Source organism: Anoplolepis gracilipes, chromosome 1 (assembly GCF_047496725.1).
Source record: "Anoplolepis gracilipes chromosome 1, ASM4749672v1, whole genome shotgun sequence".
Classification (NCBI taxonomy): Eukaryota; Metazoa; Arthropoda; class Insecta; order Hymenoptera; family Formicidae; genus Anoplolepis; species Anoplolepis gracilipes.
This window is the reverse complement of record NC_132970.1, coordinates 16,111,004-16,134,326: the sequence shown is the minus strand read 5'-3', so window position 1 is coordinate 16,134,326 and position 23,323 is coordinate 16,111,004. Positions and strand designations below refer to the sequence as shown.

General features: G+C 37.2%; 1 protein-coding gene across 6 annotated transcripts in view; it reads left to right on the top strand.

Annotated features, from left to right (window-relative positions):
• The window catches only part of LOC140662938 (uncharacterized), a 35,071-nt gene extending 12,080 nt beyond the window's left edge, over window positions 1-22,991 (top strand). Inside the window, exons 1-10 of one of the 6 annotated variants that reach the window (XM_072886719.1) lie at window positions 6,427-6,655; window positions 7,019-7,325; window positions 16,484-16,573; window positions 18,149-19,014; window positions 19,425-19,696; window positions 19,836-20,211; window positions 20,450-20,976; window positions 21,537-21,834; window positions 21,902-22,027; window positions 22,110-22,991. In XM_072886719.1, the coding sequence (XP_072742820.1) occupies window positions 16,492-16,573; window positions 18,149-19,014; window positions 19,425-19,696; window positions 19,836-20,211; window positions 20,450-20,976; window positions 21,537-21,834; window positions 21,902-22,027; window positions 22,110-22,268 (2,706 nt within the window). In that variant the 5' untranslated portion in view covers window positions 6,427-6,655; window positions 7,019-7,325; window positions 16,484-16,491 and the 3' untranslated portion in view covers window positions 22,269-22,991. Of the gene's footprint in view, window positions 1-6,426; window positions 7,326-16,483; window positions 16,574-17,359; window positions 17,722-18,148; window positions 19,015-19,424; window positions 19,697-19,835; window positions 20,212-20,449; window positions 20,977-21,536; window positions 21,835-21,901; window positions 22,028-22,109 lie in introns of those variants that run through there. The other 5 variants (XM_072886704.1, XM_072886695.1, XM_072886730.1 and 2 more) reach the window with 5 other exon arrangements.
• Window positions 22,992-23,323: the final 332 nt, after the last annotated feature.

Sequence of the window (23,323 nt, the reverse complement as noted above, 5' to 3'; positions counted from 1 at the left end):
TCTAAATATATGTAATATTTTTCTTATACAATATATAATTTAAATGTTTGCATATTAATAACTAATAAAAAAATATATATATATATATATATATATATATTTTACGCAAAGGATTAATTTTTATGTAAACAATTTTTATATAAACAATTTGATAAGAAATGAAAAAAATAAAAATAATAAATTCAGAAATGTAAAAAATTATTTACAATATAAAGTTTATGAAAGTACGCACACAAATACGTAACAATTTTTTTCAAAATTTTATTCTAGAGATGATTCTGCACTCAAAAAAATATTTTGCTAATGTAGATAGATTTCTAGATGTCTCAATTAAAATTTATCGCTACCTTTTGTATCTGTTAGAATATTGTTTGTCACGTATAAAATTTATAGCAGCAATACCTCTAGAAAATTTAGATCCTATTGCCAAATATTAATCACAAATATAATTGTCCTTGACAATAGACCTTAAAGATAGGCATCGCAGACAAATTTTCTGTCGAAATTATACTAATAGTACAGATATAAATTCTGTCTCTGTCATTTAAATTGATTAAGTGCAAAATATATGTAGTATCATGCAGTATTTGCTAATAATTTATCTGTCTCAGTTAATTTTTTACACCTAGAAAATTTTTGTTCAAGTTGCAAGCTCATTTTTTTGAGGGTAGATTTGGTTCAAGAATTTGGAATCAATTTTCTCCAAAGTGATATTTAATAATGTCACAATGTTGTCAGCTATATATATATATATATATATGACCTGCTTGCTAAGTTGGTTATCGAGATATGACTGTCTAGACATGATTGAACGCAAAAAATTAAAGTCCTCTATTATATTACAAGTAGTATGTCATCCTAACGTTCTCGCCTACTCTCGTATGCAAGAAAAATTCTCGTACGATCTAAATGTTATGTGCATAACTGTTCCACCCTCTTTTGTGATAGACATCGATTGATTAAATGAATATTAAGCACGGTATTATGCACTAGCTAATTCAAATGTTGCATGTTTGCAGTTGCTTGATACCGCTCTTTTTCACATTTTTCATACTTTTAAACATATCAAACGTAGATATGTATCGCGAGGTCTCTGAAGAAAATCAATAATATTTCCGAGAAAGAAAGCTGCGGCAAACATATTCCATTACTCATCATTCATGCGAATGTCCACCTTCTCCTCGGACGTTGTAAAGAGATTAATGTGGCAGGAGCGATTTTTCGACCGGTTCTCATTATATGTATATCACTTTGAATCGATTAGAAGGGGCGCACCTTTAAAAATTCGTGTTTAAGTAGCGGGGGCAGCGAGCCTATCGAGCGAGAATGCCCGTATGATAATAAGAATAAGATGCCATCCGCGATAGCGCCCACAGCTTTCGCTACCCCGGGACCATAATCACACTCGGACATATTGATGCATGGACCGGTCCCCATTCCACGCCCCGCATTAATGACAGGTTTACGGGCCGTCATTGAAATTTCGATCGATTACCTCTCCGTGACCGCTGCTCGTCGCTATAAAAACACACTTTCCTGCGCGCACGTCGGGAGCAGGAGGGAGGCAGGGGGGAGACTTTCCGGAAAGGTTACAGTCAATCGCGAGGAGAGATTTGGATTAATCTTATCTCGTTAATTAATCTGAAATATTTTCAGTTGCCCCTTGTTTGGCTCGGATATTTTTTATACATTATTTATACGAGAGAAAAAAAAAAAAAGAGTTGAAAGATGCGAAATCTTTCCCATATTTACATTACAAAGAGACACAGAACTGTTTATTAATATCGTGGAATTAGAATGTCTTTTCTTTTATATAAAGAGAAAATATGAGATCTCTTTTTCTGCAGTTATCCCTTCGCTTGATTACTGTAGTTACGCGTAATACGTGTATGATTGAACGCATTCGAAAAGGGTCTCAGTCGCAGACGCTAATTACGAGCTATACGGTACTCAATTCAGAAGAGGGGGGGGGGGAGGGGGTTGAGAGACGGATTAAAAGTTACGTTGGCCATGTCATTAGAGAGTGTTGGGCTCGTGTGTCAGCCGATAGAAGAGGGATTAATCATCCCATCGTTCCGTCTTGCTTATACATACATCCGCGGATCGCTCTCCGATTCTCTCTCATTCGCGACGCACGCTCTTTGGCACTGATGACTACCATCGAGACCGAAACGTTTCTTTAGGGCATAGCGGCAGTTCGCTACAGTCATTTAAGCCCATTGGACTGCAATCGATTCACTACGGAAATTACTCCTCAGTTAATAATGCCATCATTAACCAATCTCTTATGCTTGTACGTCTCTTTCTCTTTCTCTCAAAGTGAGGTACTTACGTGGCAAATTAATCACGCCCGGAAATAAGTATTAGAGCGAAGAATTTTATCGTATTTTCCTTTCCATAAAAAAGGATATTAGCAAATGACCATTGCAAGAATTGCATGATTATGCAATGTAGAATCAATTTCAAAAATTGCAATCTTTTTTTTCATGTTAGGATTCCAGGAAAAAATTGTTCAATCACAATCTAAATATTTTTTTAAATTATTCTCTGTTAGAATTCCTTCCATCTCGAGTGATTACATAGATTTTTCAATAAAGAATCATAAATTTTCTAAAAATCGTTCCATATCATAATTAGATATTCAAATTAAGTAATTCATAGATTTTATAAATGTATAAATTTATTAAATTTTTTAAATAAATAAAGTCCCTAAATGTAATCTCTATCAATAATATTAATCTTGTAATTAATTTAACATCAAAACTTATAAATTAAAAAATAACTATCAAACAAAAATATTCAAGCTAATAATTCTCAAAACAGTCTTAAAGATAATAAAATACATATAAATAAATTTATTATTATATTTTTTTTATAAAATAAAGCAAAGAATTTTATCGTATTTTCCTTTTCATAAAAAAGGATATTAGCAAATGACAATTGCAAGAATTGCATGATTATGCAATGTAGAATCAATTTCAAAAATTGCAATCTTTTTTTTCAATGTTAGAATTCCAGGAAAAAATTGTTCAATCACAATCTAAATATTTTTTTAAATTATTCTCTGTTAGAATTCCTTCCATCTCGAGTGATTACATAGATTTTTCAATAAAGAATCACAAATTTTCTAAAAATCGTTCCATATCATAACTAGATATTCAAATTAAGTAATTCATAAATTTTAAAACTTGAAATTAAAAACGTTTTATAGATTTATCTATATATACGTATATAATTTATAAATCATATTAATAAAAAAAAATTATCTATAAATATATAAATTTATTAAATATTTGAAATAAATAAATTCCCTAAATGTAATCCCTATCAATAATATTAATCTTCTAATTAATTTAACATCAAAACTTATAAATTAAAAAATAACTATCAAACAAAAATATTCAAGCTAATAATTCTCAAAATAGTCTTAAAGATAATAAAATACATAAATAAATGTGTTAATATATTTTCTTTATAAAATAAAATCTCATCCTTTTTATTTCTTTAATAAATATAATGAAATAGTCGAAATAAATTAATTAGGCGTGAAATTAACACGCATTAAATCAATCGTATACGTAACGTATAAGAAAGACAGACAGAGATTCTCGTTGACAACCTCCCTAAAAAAGATGCGAGTATATGGATCGCTTATTCCACACGTCTCGCTCCTCCTTATCCCGATTCGTCCGTACTTAATGCAGATAGGAATACACAGCAGCGAGGAGAAACCGCGTGTAAACTGGCCTTTACTTGAATGGGACACGGCTATTGCTCCTCGCGCCGCGCGTCCGAGAGAGTTACCGCTAATCTGTACTTACGCTCGACTGGTGTTGCCTCCGTGCTTACACGAGCGGATCAGCCTACAAACGGGTATCGGCCGATCGGAAATTCAAACAATTCCACGACAGGTTAATCGACTCATTAATCGATGGACAGCGCCCATCTGTTTTTTTTTTTCACCCATGAGTTTGTATTTCGCCTCAACGTTTTTCTTATTGATTGTACAAAAAGAAGGATACGTGAAAAAAAAAATATATATATATATCTACTGGACATAAGGGTGACATATTTTAAAGGTAAAAAACGCTCTTGCATCACGCTTATATAAAAACGCGTTGCACAAACGGACCACGTTGAGGACCTAACTTGTTCAACACGTTCGCACTTCAGTGAGCATCGACGGTGACCTGAACTTTCCACTTGTGTCGTGTCAGACACCGGTTGGTGACCACCAACAGGACCCCAAGTCAAATATAACTGGTGACTTTGTATAAGCGAAACGGTTTGCGGTAAAAGAGTGTTAAATCCGGATTATTCGGGATATAGCGAATCGAGCGTCGGATGAGACATTTGACCAGGACTCCTCTCCTGACGCGATAATCCTAGGATGATATTGTTCCAATAAGATGACAGTTCGTATCTCGCGCTAGTTAAAGGAATTTCCTTTGGTATGCCATCTACGCCACGACGCGGTAATCGACGGGGTAATCGAGGGTACTGAACGGGTTACTCGGGGATTAACAGCCACTAAAAATTTTCACCGTTCTCCTTTTTGGCGGAAGTTAAACTTCGATACTCTTTTTTTTTTTTTTTTTTTTTTTTTTAATTTTACTGGCAATAGAAATTAATAGATAATAGTCTCAGATTATGTTCTAACACGCTTATTACTTTTCAATATTCATTTTCAGCTAATCATTAATGTTTCATTAAACGTGATAAGCATAATTTTATTTATTTTAAATTTATATTTATATGTACTATAAAATTAAGAAAATATATATACATATAATTAAAAAAAAATATATATATATATATTTATCGTGTTTAATGAAATATCATTGACTCAATATTGAAAACATTAATGTATATAATAATTTATATATATAGTTCTTAATTTATGTAGCAATTTTGATTTTCATGATATTATGTAATTTCAATAATCGCGGCTGTTCGACGTACAAATCGCGTGAGTAGCGCAAATGATAAGCTATCTTATTGAAGTAATTCTTAAGACACAATTGCATAAACGTGATGTTGCAATTGATAAAATTGCGGTGCAATTTTCGAGTTCCATGCTGAAGGCGAGGATTTTATTCCTTCCTCCTCCATCGACTTGGATAACGCTACCGACGTACGTGACTACGCATCCGTTCATCCGAGGCGACAGATTAACGACGAATTATCGTACAATCTTCATTGACGAACTCATTTATGTGTGTGATGACACTCACTTAATTTCTCAATTTCTTCTTCACCTCTCGTATACCGTTTCTTGTCTCTTTCTCTCTGTTCCCCTCCCCCCTTTCTTTAAATCAGACTTTTCTCTCTCGCTCTCTGGCATCGGTCGCCTTTTAGCCACGTCTCGTTTCTTGCCACGCCACACAACCACAAGTTACTACGGGTCTTTGGGATGGAGAAAACGGTGCCTCGTATATATACATACGTTCACGTTTCCGAAATCGGGCTCACGCTTCTGCCGCTGGATTGTATACGTCTTTTTTGGCACGCATTAATTTTTTTGTTTTTTTTTTTTTTTTTTTGTTTGCCAAGTGTGCCACAATCGCTTGAGATTTTAATTGAAGACTTACGAAGGAGAATATAAATGTTTTCGAGAACAATATATGATGATGTGTAGGTATACATCGCACGCGTGACACCGACGCTTCTAGTATCATTATAAATAATAATTATCTCTTAATTCGTTAATATTATCTTCAGAATGGAGAAGAGAGGTGATGGGACACGGCGACACATTGTAATGCCTGTGAAGAAAAAAATAATAATCACGTGAAAACTCGAAGGAGTCACGCGACCTGCCGTTCCATCCTGCATGGTACGATCGGGCTCTATTATATATAACTATTATAAAATAACGAAAACAATTCCTCTCCCTTCAACAGTGGCATAACGGTAGCGAAGCGGAAGCTGAAAGTAACGCAGGAGCTCCTGCCACCCTTCCTTCTTCCTGGACGTATCTCGTGATATCGGACGTCCCGCTAGATCTGTCCATATCCTCCGTTAGAGTCTCCCGTTATCGATCCCTGTGTTTCGCGCTCGCGTCCGATTTTGACGTTCGATTTTCAATCGGCAACCTTGCGAGTAGCCTGAAGGCGGTGCACTGCCTTCAAGAGCATATGTATATACCTAGGTTTGTGGAAGAAGGTCGAGTGTGACGACGGTGGCGATAATAGTTAGCGGTGGACGAGGACGCGGTGTGGACGGTGCGGAAGAAGACGGCGAACGGAGAAAGAGTAAGAGAAAGAAAAAGAGAGAGAGAGAGAGAGAGAGAGAGAGAGAGAGAGAGAGAGGCGGGAAAGAAAAACAGGAGTAGAGAGAAAGAACGAGAGGGAGAGACCGGTGATGGCTGCGATGATGACGGTCAGTGGTTGTATATACCGGTTAAGCCGTTCAGTACCAGCCCGACGTCCGTCACGGCTAAACCTCAACCGTTCGGTTTCGTCGACCCGCTATTCTATTCTGACCTCGCGCATCGCAACGATCGAATTTCTCGTCCCTCCCCTCTCTCACCCCTCCTCCTCCCCCCCCCCGTGATCTCGTGCGATTTCTCGTCGCAAGCTTGAATTTCTGTGAATGGCACTTTGATTCAACTTGTCTATGAAGGATCAGGAGAAAAATTCAGACGAAATTAATCGTACGCCGAATAATTTTTAGGATGACCATCATCAGGTGATACACAGACTAATGCACGTGAATTAGAATTATCCAAATCATTTAGGAATATATATATATATATAGATATTTGTCGGTGTGCTGTAGAAGAATTCGGTGCCATCGTTGAATCTTTTTCTTTCCAAACGATTGCATCGTGCATCGTGCGTTTCTAATTCAACAGAATGCGACGGCGATCAAGCGATCATCGGCCATCTCGAGATCTATTTAATCGATCCATCGGATATTGACACAAGCGAAGAGTCTATTTCAGAGACCATTATACTTGAATTTCCACAATTTATTCAAAACAGTAGCGATATATATTGATTTTTTTTTTTTCAAGTGCACTCGAAAATTAAAATTTCGCCAAGATGAAGAACTAATTTTCGGCGAAATCGGTCCCAGCGGGCGGCGCCGAGGAATTCGTTGGTCCTGATCGTGAATCACGGTGAATCACGATGGTGGCTTCCCCGTCGCGTTTCGATCGTGTTCGTTCTCGTCGGAAATCCGTGGTTGTCGTTGCGTACCGGGATACAAGATGAATCGCGAGGATAGAAGAGAGTCGAAGTGAGCGCGGATGAAGTGATTACACGAAGACCCGTGGATTTACTATATCGCGGACCAGCTTGGTCCTCCGAGAGCGATCGAAGGTAATACTTCCGTTTAGAAAATAGCAATAGTACGAATTACAATTAATAAACACGGGATATTCTTTTGATAATTTTTTAATTTTTCCCTTGACACAAATATCGAGAAGAATCATCATTTTTTGTAAATTTCCAATTTTTTTCACATTTTTTGTAACTGAGTTTAAAATAAAAATTCCATTAAAATGTAAAACGCTTCACTTGGAATTAAATAAAATGTTTTTTACTTTATAAAGTTTTATGAATATTTTTTTCGATTATTTATAATTCGAAAATTATTTATGTCTCGATAAAAAAAGTCGTCTCTAAATTAGTCAGAGAATCTGCTAGTTAAAAGGATATCCGGTGTTTTGGAGACACATCCTGTGTATGTGACTTTCTTACAATATTTATGATATATATATATATATATATATATATAAACATTTATTTTATAAACACAATATTATATTGTTACTTTGAAAATAGCAACGATTATAATTAGTCGATTAATATCTAATATTAATTTTTTCTAGTTTTGCATTTACAAATACGTAAGGCCAATCATCGCAGATTAAGAAGGCTCAGTTATGTTAAAGGTTAATGCATCTAATACATTTCGAGATTTACAAATTTGACATGGCGCAAAGATTTTTTAAAGTATAAAATTAATAATTTGTGATAATTATAAAATTAATCGTTTATGATAAATATTAATTTGTGAGTTGAAGTAAAGATTTGTAAAATTAAAATTTCCATTTTCATGAATTTTCGTACAGTCTTTATAAAAAGAAGTTAGATATAAGCTAATACCATTTTGAGATTAAATTATATTCTACAATCAACTCTTATTTTAAATCATTATTGTAGAATAATTATTAATTTTATATTTTAAATTTATTTATGGATCTCGAAATTAAATATAACTTGATCCGTACAATTTCTTCTTAAGCAAAGTATAATACATTTTTCGTCAACTATGGCACTTATCGTAACATGGAAGATGTGTGCGTAATCTTCAGTCAGTGACCGAGACTCGACGACGAGTTCATGTCAAGTTCGACTGCAGAAAGGGTCGCGTTATGGGTAGCCGCACGATCGGGAGGCGTTAAAGCGTTATTACGGCTGCTGTGATCTCTGTGCGCAGCTGCTATGATCTCCGACAGTCGTTCAAAATACCGTCACGATGTCGAACGTGACTTCGGTCGAGAGCTACCGTCGATAGGTACCCTCGACTAGCTTTGCGAGACCGCGCGCGCATGTTGTGTGCGTGTGCGTGTTGTAAATACGTTCCGTAGTGTCGATGGGACGCGCGATTTCCAGTTATCCATTACCGTTGTCATACTTCCGGAACACTAGCTCGTCGCGTCCGTCATTCGTTGTCTGATTTACAGACGTCAGCGAGTTTCTCCCCTGCGTAAACAGCTTGTTTACACTGATCCTTCCTGCACTATTATATTAATTAAAAGTCTTTATTATAAGGCTCTAATAAGTGGTCGTATACTATACGAGACGTTTATAATTCAGAGGTCGAGTCTGTAATTAACAAGATTTTCTTCAGGCACACGTGAATAGGATCTCTACTTCTTGAGAAAAAAAATATGAAAAACTTAGAATTCTCAGGAATTTATTTTATACCTGAAAAATCAGAGAGTTCTCATGGAACTCTATCGAGACTCGGAGAATTTTTCAAAAAATTATCTCTGACAATTTTGCCCATATATTGTAAACAGTTGGCTGTTGAGTTGTAAACTGTATGTTTAATACATTGTATAATAAATAAATATTGAATATATATATTTTTTATTATATATATTTTTATTTTTTATTTGTAATTTTGTGATAAAGACGTGAAAATGTTATGCAAATAAAAAATATATTATTTTACGAAAGCTATTCAGATTTTTTTCAGTACATTTGCAAATCTAACACTTGAAACTTGAGTGGCTCTGTGTTTTTCTTTCGTGTCAGTGAAGAGCATCAGAAAACATAAATAAAAAAACCTATTTTATAAAGTTACATCAAAAAAATCTTCAAAAAAATATTCTTTTTATTTGGAATTTTGAACAACAATAGGAAGATATCAGAGGAAATTTTTAGTGAATTTTTTTACAAGCTTTGATTAGATACTCTGTTAAAACTCGATCTAGTTTCTGGAACTCGGCTCGCAGAAAATTCTCTTGCGACGTCATTAGGCGAGTGTTTTCAATCTGGATATCCGCCGAATCTTGGCACAGGATATCCTTCATTCGAGTAAAGTTTTTGAATCCGACCGGCATCGTCAGGGTAGTCTTAGACCGGTACCGGTACCGGCAACAGCGTAGCACGATCGTTCGTCTGCTCTTCGTGCGCTTTTATCAGACTGGCCATAGCGCTTCTCGGTCGGCTTCCTCCACGCAACGGGATGCTTGGATTATGGAAGTGCATCTTTTCAACATGGTCTGGCGTGTCCCACCCACGTGTGATATATCGCACATGACATTTTATCGCACTGCTAAAATATTGCCGCATTCTCTACCGTGCAATGAATTAATATGTCTTATCCCGTATTTGTAGGACCTCTCAGATGCAGGCAAATTGTACTCTAAATTATAAGTATCTTTTTGACAAAATGCGTCTGGAAACGTTTCGTTATTTTTTAATTTATCCAACGCATGCATTCGCTGCTTCTTGATTATTTGCGTAGAAATTTTGGTATATTATTTATATATTTATAGTGAAAGATTTTTTGAATCGACAAAACAAGTGTCTTTATGACGGCAAAATATAATACTTTTTGCAGTTGTCAATTTGAAAAAAATAAAATATTTTCAATAATTTTATTATGGAAATTTAAATGTATACATTAGACTTAATTATAACAGAATATAATATATAATTAAAAAACGAGATCTTGAAAACGTTGCATTTCCGCCAGGAAATTTTGCCAGGGAAGAAAAAGGTATTGCATTTTTTCTGACAAGAAATGAATTTTTCTGACAATGGTACCAATCTATGGTTCATGCCCTATTTATATGGGACATCCTGTATACTAGTTTGCGTACGTCATATACGACGATGATCGTTTGCCGGCCGGTTCATCGGCCACATGCTCGACTCGGTTACTTTACCGCGTAAAGTAAAAGAGACGACGTGGTTTCTCGTCGTTCCGATTTGCTCCAATTCACGCACTATCACGCACGTATATACGCATCGAGCTCGGCGTGTTATATACACATACATGTATATCGTGTGCGAAAAATATCATCGCATAATCCGAACGTCATCGCGCTTGTATAATCGCGCTTTATTTAATCGAAAGAAATCGCGTCTGCAGAGAAACTCGGGGAAACCTTCTCCCATAGCAACACACCGAATATTCTTACGTAGCCGCGGAGCGAATACTCGCCGAGCATTCTGTTACTCCCCCTAATCATCGTCCATTTCCTCTGCTGGAGGAACTGTTACGCCCGCTCATTAAACTTGCCAACGCCGCTCGAACGTACCCAGGAAAGACATAAATTAAATTACTCGGGAATTAAAGCGCCGTGCCGAGCCTAATTCACATGGAAGGGCGCGCACGCACGGTCGAGAGGAGCTCTCCTGAATCCCGACTCCCGACTCGCCGAGTCCGAGTCCGAGTCCGAGTCCGAGTCCGAGTGTTGCCGCGATTTTATTTCGTCGCGTTGATAACCATTCACCCGTAACAATTGAAATAAAACAATCATGATACCGCGCTCTCGGGTACGAGACTCGAACTGCAATTCTCGAAGAGTGAAATCATTTTAGGAGGAAAATTGTAGGAGATTCTCTGCAGATATACAGGAAGTGACGTAGGGCTATTGAAACGTGCTGTTTCAAAAAAAGAAAATAATGTGAATTAATATAATACACTAAAAAAATATTTTGCTAATGTAGATAGATTTCTAGATGTCTGAATTAAAATTTATCGCTACTTTTTGTATGGGTTAGAATATTGTTTGTCACGTATAGAATTTATAGCATCAATATTCTAGCAATCACAAATATAATTGTCCTTGACAATAGGCCTTAAAGATAGGCGTCACAGAAAAATTATCTGTCTAAATTACACCAATAGTACAGATATAAATTCTGTCTCTGTCATTTAAATTGATTAAGTGCAAAATATACGCAGTATCACAGTATTTGCTAATAATTTATCTATTTTAGTTAATTATTTACACCTAGAAAATTTTTGTTCAAGTTGCAAGATCATTTTTTTGAGTGCGCGATTTTTAATACATAAATTTATAATTCGTTTAACTGATTTATATAAATATTGTAATTTTTCAAAAATTTATTATAGAGAAAAACATAAATTATATAAATTATATATACGATGATTCAGAAAAATTGATCTTTCCGGTTCGAATCTTCTCTTCTTCGCGTGCGCTTTGAAACTTTTTCTAGACATTTATTTTCGATGCAAGAGGCATGCGGCCGAACGGAACGCGTATAGATCGCGCCAACTTGTTACGAACGAGAATCTCGAGATCCATTTGCTGTCGGATGAGAACGATTAAGCAGAAATGAGAGAAGAGACGAGTAACTATGATGACCGCTAGTCGTTACGGAATATTTCTTTGGACGGTGACGTGCGTCGGGAACGCGGTTATCGCACTGAACGTTTTTCTCGACAGGTTCTCGTAGATGCGAAATAACTCTAGACAATGGACACGTTCTTGTCTTTTATCCTGAGACAAGAGATTCGTGTCGTTTTTATCGCATTCAACCTCATTCATCGTACAATACCGTACCGTCTCACTTTGCGATTTGCTTCCGTATGTCTATCTTAATTATTATATTTTCACACATCTCTATTATTAATTCGATATTTATTGATTATATTTGTTGTATTTGCAACATCACAAAGCGTCTACTGTCTGGAAAAACATGAAGGATCTAGAGTTCTCACGGATTTTTTTATACCTGGAAGAATGAGAAAATTTTCATGAAATTTTATTGGAAACGTAGGAAATTATTTTAAAAAACAATTCTCTCTTTCATAATTTTGTTTTTATGTTATAATCAATCGGCAATCCATCGTTGATTCATCAAATTATGAGTTATGTGCATTTAAAATATATTATATATAAATATTTATCTATCTTTGTTTATATATTTATTGTCTTAACAGATATAAAATATACAGTACCTATATATTTTTATTGTAATTTTTGGTGGTAAAATAAAAATATGCAAGTGAAAAAATTTATCTTACAAAAATTATTCAGTTTTTTCAGTTCAAATCTATCACTTGAAACTTAAGTAGTGCTTTATTTCCTTTATACAAATGCATTAGAAAATGCGCACCATAAAAAAACTTATTTTACAAAGTTGCATTAAATGTCTGAAAATTCTCTTTACCTGGAATTTTGAAGGAAAAGCCTTGAAATATCAGAGAATTATAACAAAATTTTTCTACAAAATTTAGATAGACACTGAATGCGACGATTACATTTTGAATCACTAAAAGATTCAAAATTGTCTATTTCGCGGTGTATCGATATTTGCGTGTATATTCTGCATAACAAGCATGAAGAGTTAGGTACGTTTGATTTATACGGTGTCTCTTTCAAATAGTATGTATACATCTCACGCGTCACATGGCACGTGCCTGGGAACTGAGAAGTCAACAGAGAGAAGATCCTGCGGGCGTTACAAAATCTTGTCACGACCATGAATGCTAATGGACTCGTACACTTGACCGATTCGCCTTTTAGTCCAATGTTAGTAAATATATGATCGGAACCTACGTAAAAATTGAGTGATTAAATTTTTTTTATAACGGCCGTATCTTTCGTATTCCTAATTATTTTAATAAAATAGGAGAAATACGTAAATTTGATAAATACAGTTATAAATCACGCAACTTTATTAATATTTATTCATATTATTAAAACGGTAATACACACAGTGGTGCTTTTTTCTTTTTCTCTCTTTTTTTTTTTTTTTTTTTTTTTTTTTTGGAAAAAAGTTGGATAATTTAATTGCTGTATAAAAATATATTTTGTACAAATTATAATTCAAATTTATCTATCGTATTTAAATCTAAGACACAAAACTGCCTCATGCAAATTACCTGTATTACTTTCCTTCTAGAAATTCAGAGTTGTTACAGATATTAAATGTCACGAAAAAATTGCACACTTGCTCTGCTGTAAAGTAGCTTCAATACGCGAGACCTCAGACGTATTGCGGCTAATGGATGATCCGCTATTGATGGCGTGGCTCTTTTTGTATTATTGTACATGACTATAGCGGTCACGATGAAGAAGATCGATAAGCGCGATTTGAAATCCGCGATCACTGGGTCATCCGGCATCTCTTCTTGCTCGTCCTTGGTACATGTTCTGCCTCAAGTGGCAGCGACCGCAGCTACCGGTGGCAGTAAAAGAAGAGTCGTGGCCGGCTAGCCAGCGACAGTTCTATATTCTGCTTCTTGACCTTGTCCCAGAGCGGCCTCCGACGCGAACGCACTATCCCGAGCATGCAGAATAGACCTCGTAGATCCGATTTTACAGCGGCGAATTAGTTCGAGAAACCATGTCTATCGCACGTGTACTATCGCATTAAAATCCACTTTTCGTTTGGGAATGCAGCAATTTTTAGATTTGAATATAATTGTAAAAGAAAATCTTTTGCAGCCAAATTAAGCGCCGGCCTCTATTCGCATATCGGTTTTCTTTTTCATATAATTCTTATTTAGACACAAAAAAGAGTGCAGCTGCAAAAATAATATCAGAAAATTCCCATTATATTTTATAAAGCTTTAGACGATATATAAATATTTTTCGCGACAATAAAATTCAAAGTGTCATAATTTTACGTATGTATATCATGATATTTTGTGTAATGTTCTATATTATTCGCGATGTATTACATCATATTTTAATTGGAGTCAATACATCTCTTGAATAAACTCAAATCACTTGTTGCGAATTGTCTAAGGCAAGAAAAATATAAACAATTGACCTAATATTAATCTGTAGAGAATTTAATACATTTTATATATATATATATATATATATATATATATATATAGTAGTTTATATATTTAATAGGTTTTATATATATATTTGTTTATGTTTAGCATATATATTTTAATAATTTGTTTCGCGCCCGTGCAAAAGTGTAAAACTTAAATTTTTTACAACTTGTTTATATACATAAATCTAAAAATTTAGAATTTAAATATAGATATCTATGAATATCTGACGGGAAAAGAAGTATCCATTTATATCAGAATATCTGACATGAGCATCTATCTTCTCTGAGATATCGAGAAAGTTATTCGAGTTATATATGGGATATCTATATCCGCAAAAGTTACGCAAGATGCGACATGTCGAATAGAGTTCTGTTCAAGAACTATATTTGAAATAACCGTTTCCAAAGAAATTACAAAAAATTAAATTTTATACAAGAAAGAATTGTTCGAAAATTATTAGTAGAATGTTTTACATAAAAATAACACGAATACATAGCATATAATATACAAAGGTTTATAAATAATTTTGTAAATCTAACAAATTTCTCAAATTTAAATGTGTCTTTTATTGACGTCTCTTAGACTTTTGCGTTACTTGAACAAAAGAATTTTATATTTCAATTTAATAAAAAATTCAATAAAAAATACACATCTCCTTATAAGAATACAAAGCGATCATTTAGACGACGTAATATCGATGAAGATAATCGCGACGATAATGACGAAACAGATTCAAGATGACAGTATCCTCGATCGAACATTCGAAAGCGAGAGATGCTGCATCGATGACCTGGAATGCGGGACCAGAATTCGGTGACAGGTCGGGCCAGCTTTTTGCTCCTCGCGATATGTCTTAGCTTCGCATTTGACGCTGTCGCGTCACCAAAATACCATCATTGATCTCAGATTATTGTCAGCGAAATGATAAATTAGAAATGAGAAATTTCTTTTCTCAACTCATGAAATATTTTAACAGTTTTTATACTATTGTTGATAGCGTTCACATCGAATTTACAATTATAAATAAGTAAAGAGTTATATACTTTCTTAAATTTAATTAATACATTAATTAATTTAATATATTAAATTAATAATTAAATTTAAAGAAAGAAAATTAACATTTCATCATCAAACTATTTAAAAAACTGTAAGATAACAGATGAAAAATATAGAACCGAACAGCAGGTGTACGAGCGAGCAAAGTATATTTAAATTAAAAAACAATTTAAAAAATTATAAAACCATACGTTTCGATCCTCTTCAATCATCGATTAAATTTAATCTATAGTTAGAAATGGAATAAGTTTAAAAACTGCCAAATATATTTTAAATCTATATTTATGTTACAAATCTAGATATTTTATTTTAAATGAGTATCTAAAATAGATTTTATTAATTATGCACTTGTTCCATTTTTGCTCTAAATTTCTCAGTTATCTTGCATAATATAAATAGTGTAAAAAATATTAAATTTTAAATTATCTTTAATCAAATGTTGTGCTACCGTTTTATTGACGATGGAGATGTACAAATTATTATTTAATTTTAGCCTTGTATGTATATCTCATCTTGTATGTATATCTCGCTCTTAAAAGAAGACATCGCTAAAAGTAATACACGCTGTGAGGATTTGAAAGACGCATTTAATATTCCGGATGACTTCCTGTCTTTCGTAAGTAATAATATTATGTAAATTGAAACCGCTTGAAGTGACGTTTATAGAGAAATTATAAAGTTGCGTGTGATATCATCTATACGATACACTCATAACAATTTACTTATTCGTAGTTTCACTGAGAAATGAGAGAAAAAGCGCATTGTACATAAATATACGCGTGGGATGAAATACATCTCGTGCATTTCTGAAAAGGGTTAATATGAAAAGCGTGCATCAGCAACGGGAAAGTGAATTAGAAAGGAGCGCACACATACACACGTACCTATACACACATACATATGCACACGTAGCAGAACAATAGACAATAGACGGGACGAAAGAGTAGACGTAAGCGTAGATTTGCTCGCGCACATGCGCTCTCCTTTGACAGCGCTCTTGATAGAATTATAAAATCTACCATATAGTGTAGCAGAGCTGGCTACCAATCATTCTCGAAAAATGAAAGTCTAAATCAACAATTACGTAGACCAGGAGAACAACACATCGAATAACCAATGACATTTTTGTTTTCAGGGATCAGGATGCGGTGGATCGGTTACGTGGCCACGATTCTCTGGTGGTCGGGCATCGCCAGGTCTCTCAGCACGCTGAATCGAGGTCACAGTCAGTAATATACCTTTTGGTGATTTAAACGCGCTTCTCGTCGGTATCCGCGGCATCTCTCTGTAGTCCTTTCGGCCGCGAAACGCACCGACGCGACGCGTCTTCTCTTCTCTTCTCTTCTCTTCTCTTCTCTTCTCTCGTCTCTTCTCTTCTCATCTTTTCCGCGTGCACTTTCGAGCGAGCCGTTTGCAGCTGCCGTTCTTCCTTCTCTCTCTTTCTCATTCTTCTTCATTTCTCTTCGCTCGCATCCTCCCTTCAACGCAACGTCTCCCTCTTTCGCCCGAAGGTTCTCTCCTTAAATGTGTAACGCTTAATTGGAAGGAGAACTCGGTCAAGGTGCAGTCGGTCGTGCATGAGCGTGAGAAAAGAAAAGCGAAAGAAGGCGCTACTTTCTTTTTTTCTTCCCGATGAATTTCCGACCGAAAGGGAGGAAAGAGAGTTTCTTTCCCTGTCTCCCTATTATTTCTTCACCAGCTCATAGAGGTGCACAATTGGCCGCCTGCCGGCGAAGATCAGCTGTGATCTTTGACGGATGAGATGCAACGTGTTCGCGTGCGCGAAGAGAATACGAGAGTGCATTTTAAATCGGGTCGTACTCGCGATGACTTCGCTGTCAGACTAACAAATTGGAAATATCTAGCGGCATAATGCCAACTTTCACAATCTGTAATTTTCGTAACGAGAGACCCCCTGTCTCTCTCTCTCTCTCTCTCTCTCTCTCTCTCTCTCTCTCTCTCTCTCTCTCTCTTTCTCTCTCGACGAGAGTATCGAGAACGGTACAATTACATCGATCTTTCGAGCCGAACGCGAAGGTCGATGGAAAAAAATTGCTGCGTAAAGAAAAAAAATCTTCCCTCCTTTTGCGAGCTTCCCTCCGTAACATAATGCAACCGTGACACGATCGTGTCAGTCTCCAAAGCGGAGAAAGCGACTACATCGTGAAGCTACATCGCGCGCGGTGCGGTCGTAATTCACGTTACCCGAGTCTTGCCATGACTCGGTTAATGACACGGGCCCAGGTCTACGTACTCATCCTTCCAGCAATTAAGTTTCATTTTTTTTTTTTACGCGATCTCTCACAAGCACGCGTTCTTCGACAAGTAGTACACTTTCACCTGGCTTGATAGACCCGGCGAGATAGATCTCGGGTATGTAAGACATGTAAGACAGTCTAATTGTCATGACCTATCGTGTAGTATCAGCGCGACAGGACGTCACGCGATATTCATTCCTTTAGCGCATCTATCAAATTTAATGTATGTAATCTCATCGCCCGGAGCATGTTTCCTTTCACGATTCTTTCGAAGCGAGCGCACGTGAGTAGAAACGTCGTTAAATAATTATCAGCAGTGATAATGAAGGTTTCAATGCGTACGTAAAGTCCGATTTTGAATGCCGATGCGAAAAACCTAACGCGAACGTGAAATTACAGAATTACAAACAGCATAGATATTTCTAGTTTGGCTCTGAAAAGAAAAAAATACTGCAGTTTTTTAAGATTCTCTTTCTCTATCGATTATTAAAAATATAAAACACCTAGAGAATAGCACGATCTCTTGTGCATTTCACATACAGGTTACAAAATCAGTCCAAAGCCCTGCAAAGTGCCCGGTTCCGAGAGCAAGGAAGGCACGTGCATGTTCGTGTGGGAGTGCATCAAGTCCGAGGGGACGCACGTGGGCGTGTGCGTGGACACGTTCATGTTCGGCAGTTGTTGCGTCCACAACACGACGGTAAACACGATAAGCGCGTCTCACCATCCTCATCAGCAGCAGCAGCAGCAGCAGCAGGACGATACGACTACGAGTACACTTAGGCCGACTCTGTTTGGCTTGGCGGTGTCAAACGAGACCACCAGGCTGACCACGTCGACCTCCTCTCTCTCAAGCTGGAGTACAGCAAAACCGTCGAGCACGGCGAAACCGAGTCTCTACCAGCTTTCGGGGTCTCACGGCTCGACCAGGCCGTTAAAACCGTACTCGCACGGTGCCGCGAGACCCCTGCAGAAGAGGCCGCACGCGAAACCGACGTCCGAGCACGACGTTGATAGGCTGCAAACCCCCGCGGTGTCTGTCTCCGCGTCCTCCCCGAGCACGTGGACGGAAGACAGGCCGCAGGAAACGAAGAGACCCGGAAGTCATCACGGGAGTCACTCTCATCATCAGAAAACGAGACCGAACGAGGGAGCGACGAGCGAGAAACCTTTGTCCGTTCAAAGCCAACCGGGCTTCAAGGACAAACCGGAGACCCATAACACGCTAATAATACGTTTGCCGGGAAAGGAGCACGCCGACGACGGGGTCACTGGTTCGAGCAAGCCGGCCAAACCGAGCAATCAGAGACCGTTTGAATCGAGACCGGACGACGGAAAGACCGGCGACATCGATCTCAGTGTGCAGGAAACGATAAATCGGCCGAATGTCAATTCCGTTGTTGAGAACGTAAGAACTCTTTCACTTTGGACTCTAATTATCAGAATAAATTGATTTTTTGTGCTTCTGATGTATATATATTAATATTTATTACTTATAAGTTTCACGACGGAATATTTGCCTAATTTTCTAAAGACGTTTTTAATTGTAATTTTTGTTAATTTTAACTAATTGTGGCTAAAAAATATTTATATAAAGATGAAAGTAATTTAAATAGTAAGTGTCTTGTCTTAATGTAAGTCTTATATCGACGAGCGTTTTTCTTTCTTTATTTATTTTGCAAATCACTTGAGGATAAAAAGGCAATGCTTGATACAAGTATTCCTTCAATACTGCAAAGTATCGCCACTAACAGCAACCGCTATTTTTCGCGCGATGAAAGCACCATCGAGTTTAATGGAATATTGATTTTCCACCAGGAAACGGCAAAAGAGCCCCATTTGAATTTGAATTTCATACACACCGAACGACCCCACTGGGCAACCAAGCCAGCACAATCGAAACCGTCGTCGACGGATTTCCCGAAGCCGTTCTTCTCGGTCAAGACGACCACCTATCGACCGATCTCGATAAGTAGTCAGGCAGATCAGAGACCGAATTTCATCTCGAAACCAAACGTCTGGGTGTTGTCCACAAAAACATCAACAACAACGACCACCAGGCCGACTTATGTCAAGCAACCTTCCACCAGGTATGCAACTTGTCTTTGAGTCGTCGCAGACAGTGTCGTTCTGTATTGCAAAAGAAATTTGTAAAAAAAAAAAAAAAAAATCTAATTATTCGCGTCAATTACGTATCGGACATAACGTAAAATTTGTCTTTTATTCTAGCGCAGCCGGATCCATACCACAAACTTCTCATTGGCAAGTAACTACAGAACCGGTCTTCGTCACTAAACAGAAACCATCGTCGCTATCCTCATCATCGTCTTCACCGTCGTCGTTTTCGTCAACATCGTCATTTTCATCATCCTCGTTCCCATCGTCGCTAGCATTATCGTCCTCGTCATCTAAACCAATGACCGCGATTACTGTATCGGAGACTGTACGAATACCGTCTTTAGGTACGAGCTCTCATTTCTGGTCGAACAGCTGGACGCCACCTAGACCGTCCTTGAAACCGCACTGGACGGACACTCCTGGTCTTCAAAATGGACCGGAAACCTTTCCGTCGCGACCGAGCTTCAAGCCGACCGAGTCGCAACAAGTAAGTCCAAGTATTATATTTTCCCTCTTTGATGATTGTTGCTCGTTTATCAACATTATTCAATATCGAGATAATTATATATATATATATTTTGTTTAGCGTTTAATCGCGCAAATGTATTAATATTAAAAATATTTTTTGTCGAAATTCTTTCTTTGTCGAAATTTGAAATACTTTCCAATCAAAATATTTATTGTCATGTGATGAGATATTTATACGCACTATGCGCTTTGCGTAGAGCACGGAATATCAGAAACCCCTGGGTTCGGCGCACTACATAACGACGTCCCACTTGGAAACGTCAACTAGGCCACGACCCACGAAGAAAACCACAATGCTGAGCACAACGTTGCCGACTACACTGCCATCCTCGACAACCATCCGCGCTACAACTAACCCGACGACCGTGATGACGACAGTGACGACCACGACGAGTAGTACGATCAGTACTAGCACCACGAGTATCGTCACGACGCAAGGATCGAGCGAGCGGGAAGGGTCGACGGCGACGACCGAGAAGGGTACGGGCTCGGTGATGACAGTCGCGGCCGCCGACGAGAGCAAGAACATGCAATGTGGCATACCACCGTTGTTCCCGCGACCGGAAACGCGGATTGTCGGCGGGAAGGACGCGCCGTTTGGCCGATGGCCCTGGCAGGTGTCCGTACGTAGGACGTCCTTTTTCGGCTTCTCGAGCACTCATCGGTGCGGTGGTGCGGTGCTCAACGAGAATTGGATCGCCACCGCGGGTCATTGCGTCGACGAGTGAGTACTCGCCAGGTTTCTCTTTTTGTGAGAAATTTTTCTTATCGCTTTATTATCGTCAAGTCGCTAAAGTAACTGTCCCAGTTGTAAGTCATGTCTCAATAGTAAGTCGCTCTTGCTTTAAATATATTTTATTAAACAATTAATTATTTAACATATTTAAAAAGAAACATTATTACACCATCTATTAGTAAAATAGCACATTTTTAACTTAACTATAATATTGCAAAAAAATGTAAAAAAAAAAATAAGTTTATATTTCTCTGCAAAATAAGAGATATGTTGTTTCGCATTGCAATTGGGACAAAAAGATTATAAGTGACTTGCAACTGGGTCATCAATAGACGGTTATTAAAATTTAAATAATTATTTAATATACAAATAAAAATCTTTTTATTTTAATTAAATATGATAGCAAAAGTTTAGAGCATTATTATGTAAAATATATATATATGTTCGACTTATTATACTCCTTTTTCTAAACATAAAAAAAGTTATAGTCATCAATCTTAAATGACTTATAACTGGGACAGCTACTTTACTCGACCTTCGACTTTCAGTTTGTTGACGTCGCAAATACGGATACGAGTCGGCGAGTATGACTTCTCGTCGGTCCAGGAGCGGCTACCCTACGTAGAGCGTGGCGTTGCCAAGAAGGTCGTGCATCCCAAGTACAACTTTTTTACATATGAATACGACTTGGCGCTAGTACGGCTCGAGAGTTCCTTGACGTTCGCTGCGCACATCTCGCCTATTTGTCTGCCAGCCACGGACGATCTCCTGATCGGGGAGAACGCGACGGTGACGGGTTGGGGAAGATTGAGCGAGGGTGGAACACTGCCTTCGGTGTTGCAAGAGGTATAATTATCAGAGTCGTGTAATCTCTTTTAGCCCACTGTGCTACACATTTTTATCATTTTTTCAGGTTTCCGTGCCGATAGTGAGTAACGACAGGTGCAAATCGATGTTTCTAAGAGCCGGTAGACACGAGTTCATACCGGACATCTTCCTGTGCGCCGGTTACGAGACCGGCGGGCAAGATTCGTGTCAGGTAAGCGCGTGCGAATGATGAACTTACACTTCTGTCATTAAGAGAAAAGCATTTGATTATTCTTTTATTCTTTCACACATAGGGCGACTCCGGAGGACCTCTCCAAGTACGCGGAAAAGACGGTAGGTACTTTCTCGCCGGTATCATATCGTGGGGGATCGGATGCGCCGAGGCCAACTTACCGGGCGTCTGCACGCGGATCTCCAAATTCGTACCGTGGATCTTGAAGAACGTCACCTGATCTACTTCACGATAAACGTGACTATGTTAGACATACGCGAATGACAGGCGGGAACTTGGCGAGATCCATGCGCGAATAAGCGATTCGCAATTACGAATATATTGCTTCGCGCGATGTCGAAGACCAAGACCAAGTCGGTCATCTTAGATTCTTCTCGCAAATGAGAACGTGTCTTCTATCATTTGCATTTATTTATTTGTATTTACACTGCCGCTCACGAAATAACACAATCTGTGGTATTGATACATATAGAGAAATATACTCACCAGAAGTGAAATCGAATCATCGGATATACGTACTAGCGACGTGTGCGAAACAATCATAGCAATATACATCGAGAACTTGTATTTATATATAAATTTAAGTAAGGAAATAATATATATTTTCTCTAAGTTAAGGCTACAGTTAAATAATCGAGGGAAGTCTGAGTTGTAATAAAGAGGTCAAAGAAGTAGTCTGGCGAAGACTAAAGGGAACGTCGTTATCATTCTTGTCAATTTGCTTCGAGAAACGGATAATACGAGAAGTCGTGATTTTCGAAAGTATTTATATATATGCACCCCCTCCCCCCTTGCGACCTATATAAATTTATTACGATGTAAAAACTATCTGTTTGGTTGGAAAATTAGTGTTAATTAATAAATCCCCAGATACCTGGATTTCAAAACAAATAAATAAATAAATAAATAGATAAATTCGACTTAAGTTACGTCTGTAAATAAATCAGTGGAAATGCGAATTTTTATAATTGTCACAATTTTACTATTTTCGTAGTCTTTTTTGCAGTAAACGTATGATAGATATGTCGATTAGTAAAAAAGATGTATAAGATATCGCCCTTCTACTCGACGGGGCGAGATAACTCGGAACGTTCTTCCAAATGCTCAATCTAGCACATTTCAAATTACACTGCCTTTATTATCTTTATACTTCTTTATTTACAAGTAGGAATCTGTACAGAGCACAATGTTAATTGCGTGTACTTGGTAATAGTTGTGTGCGAGCTGAAGAAGAAGAAGTCTATACATTATAAGGTATAGCTATTTATAAGTATC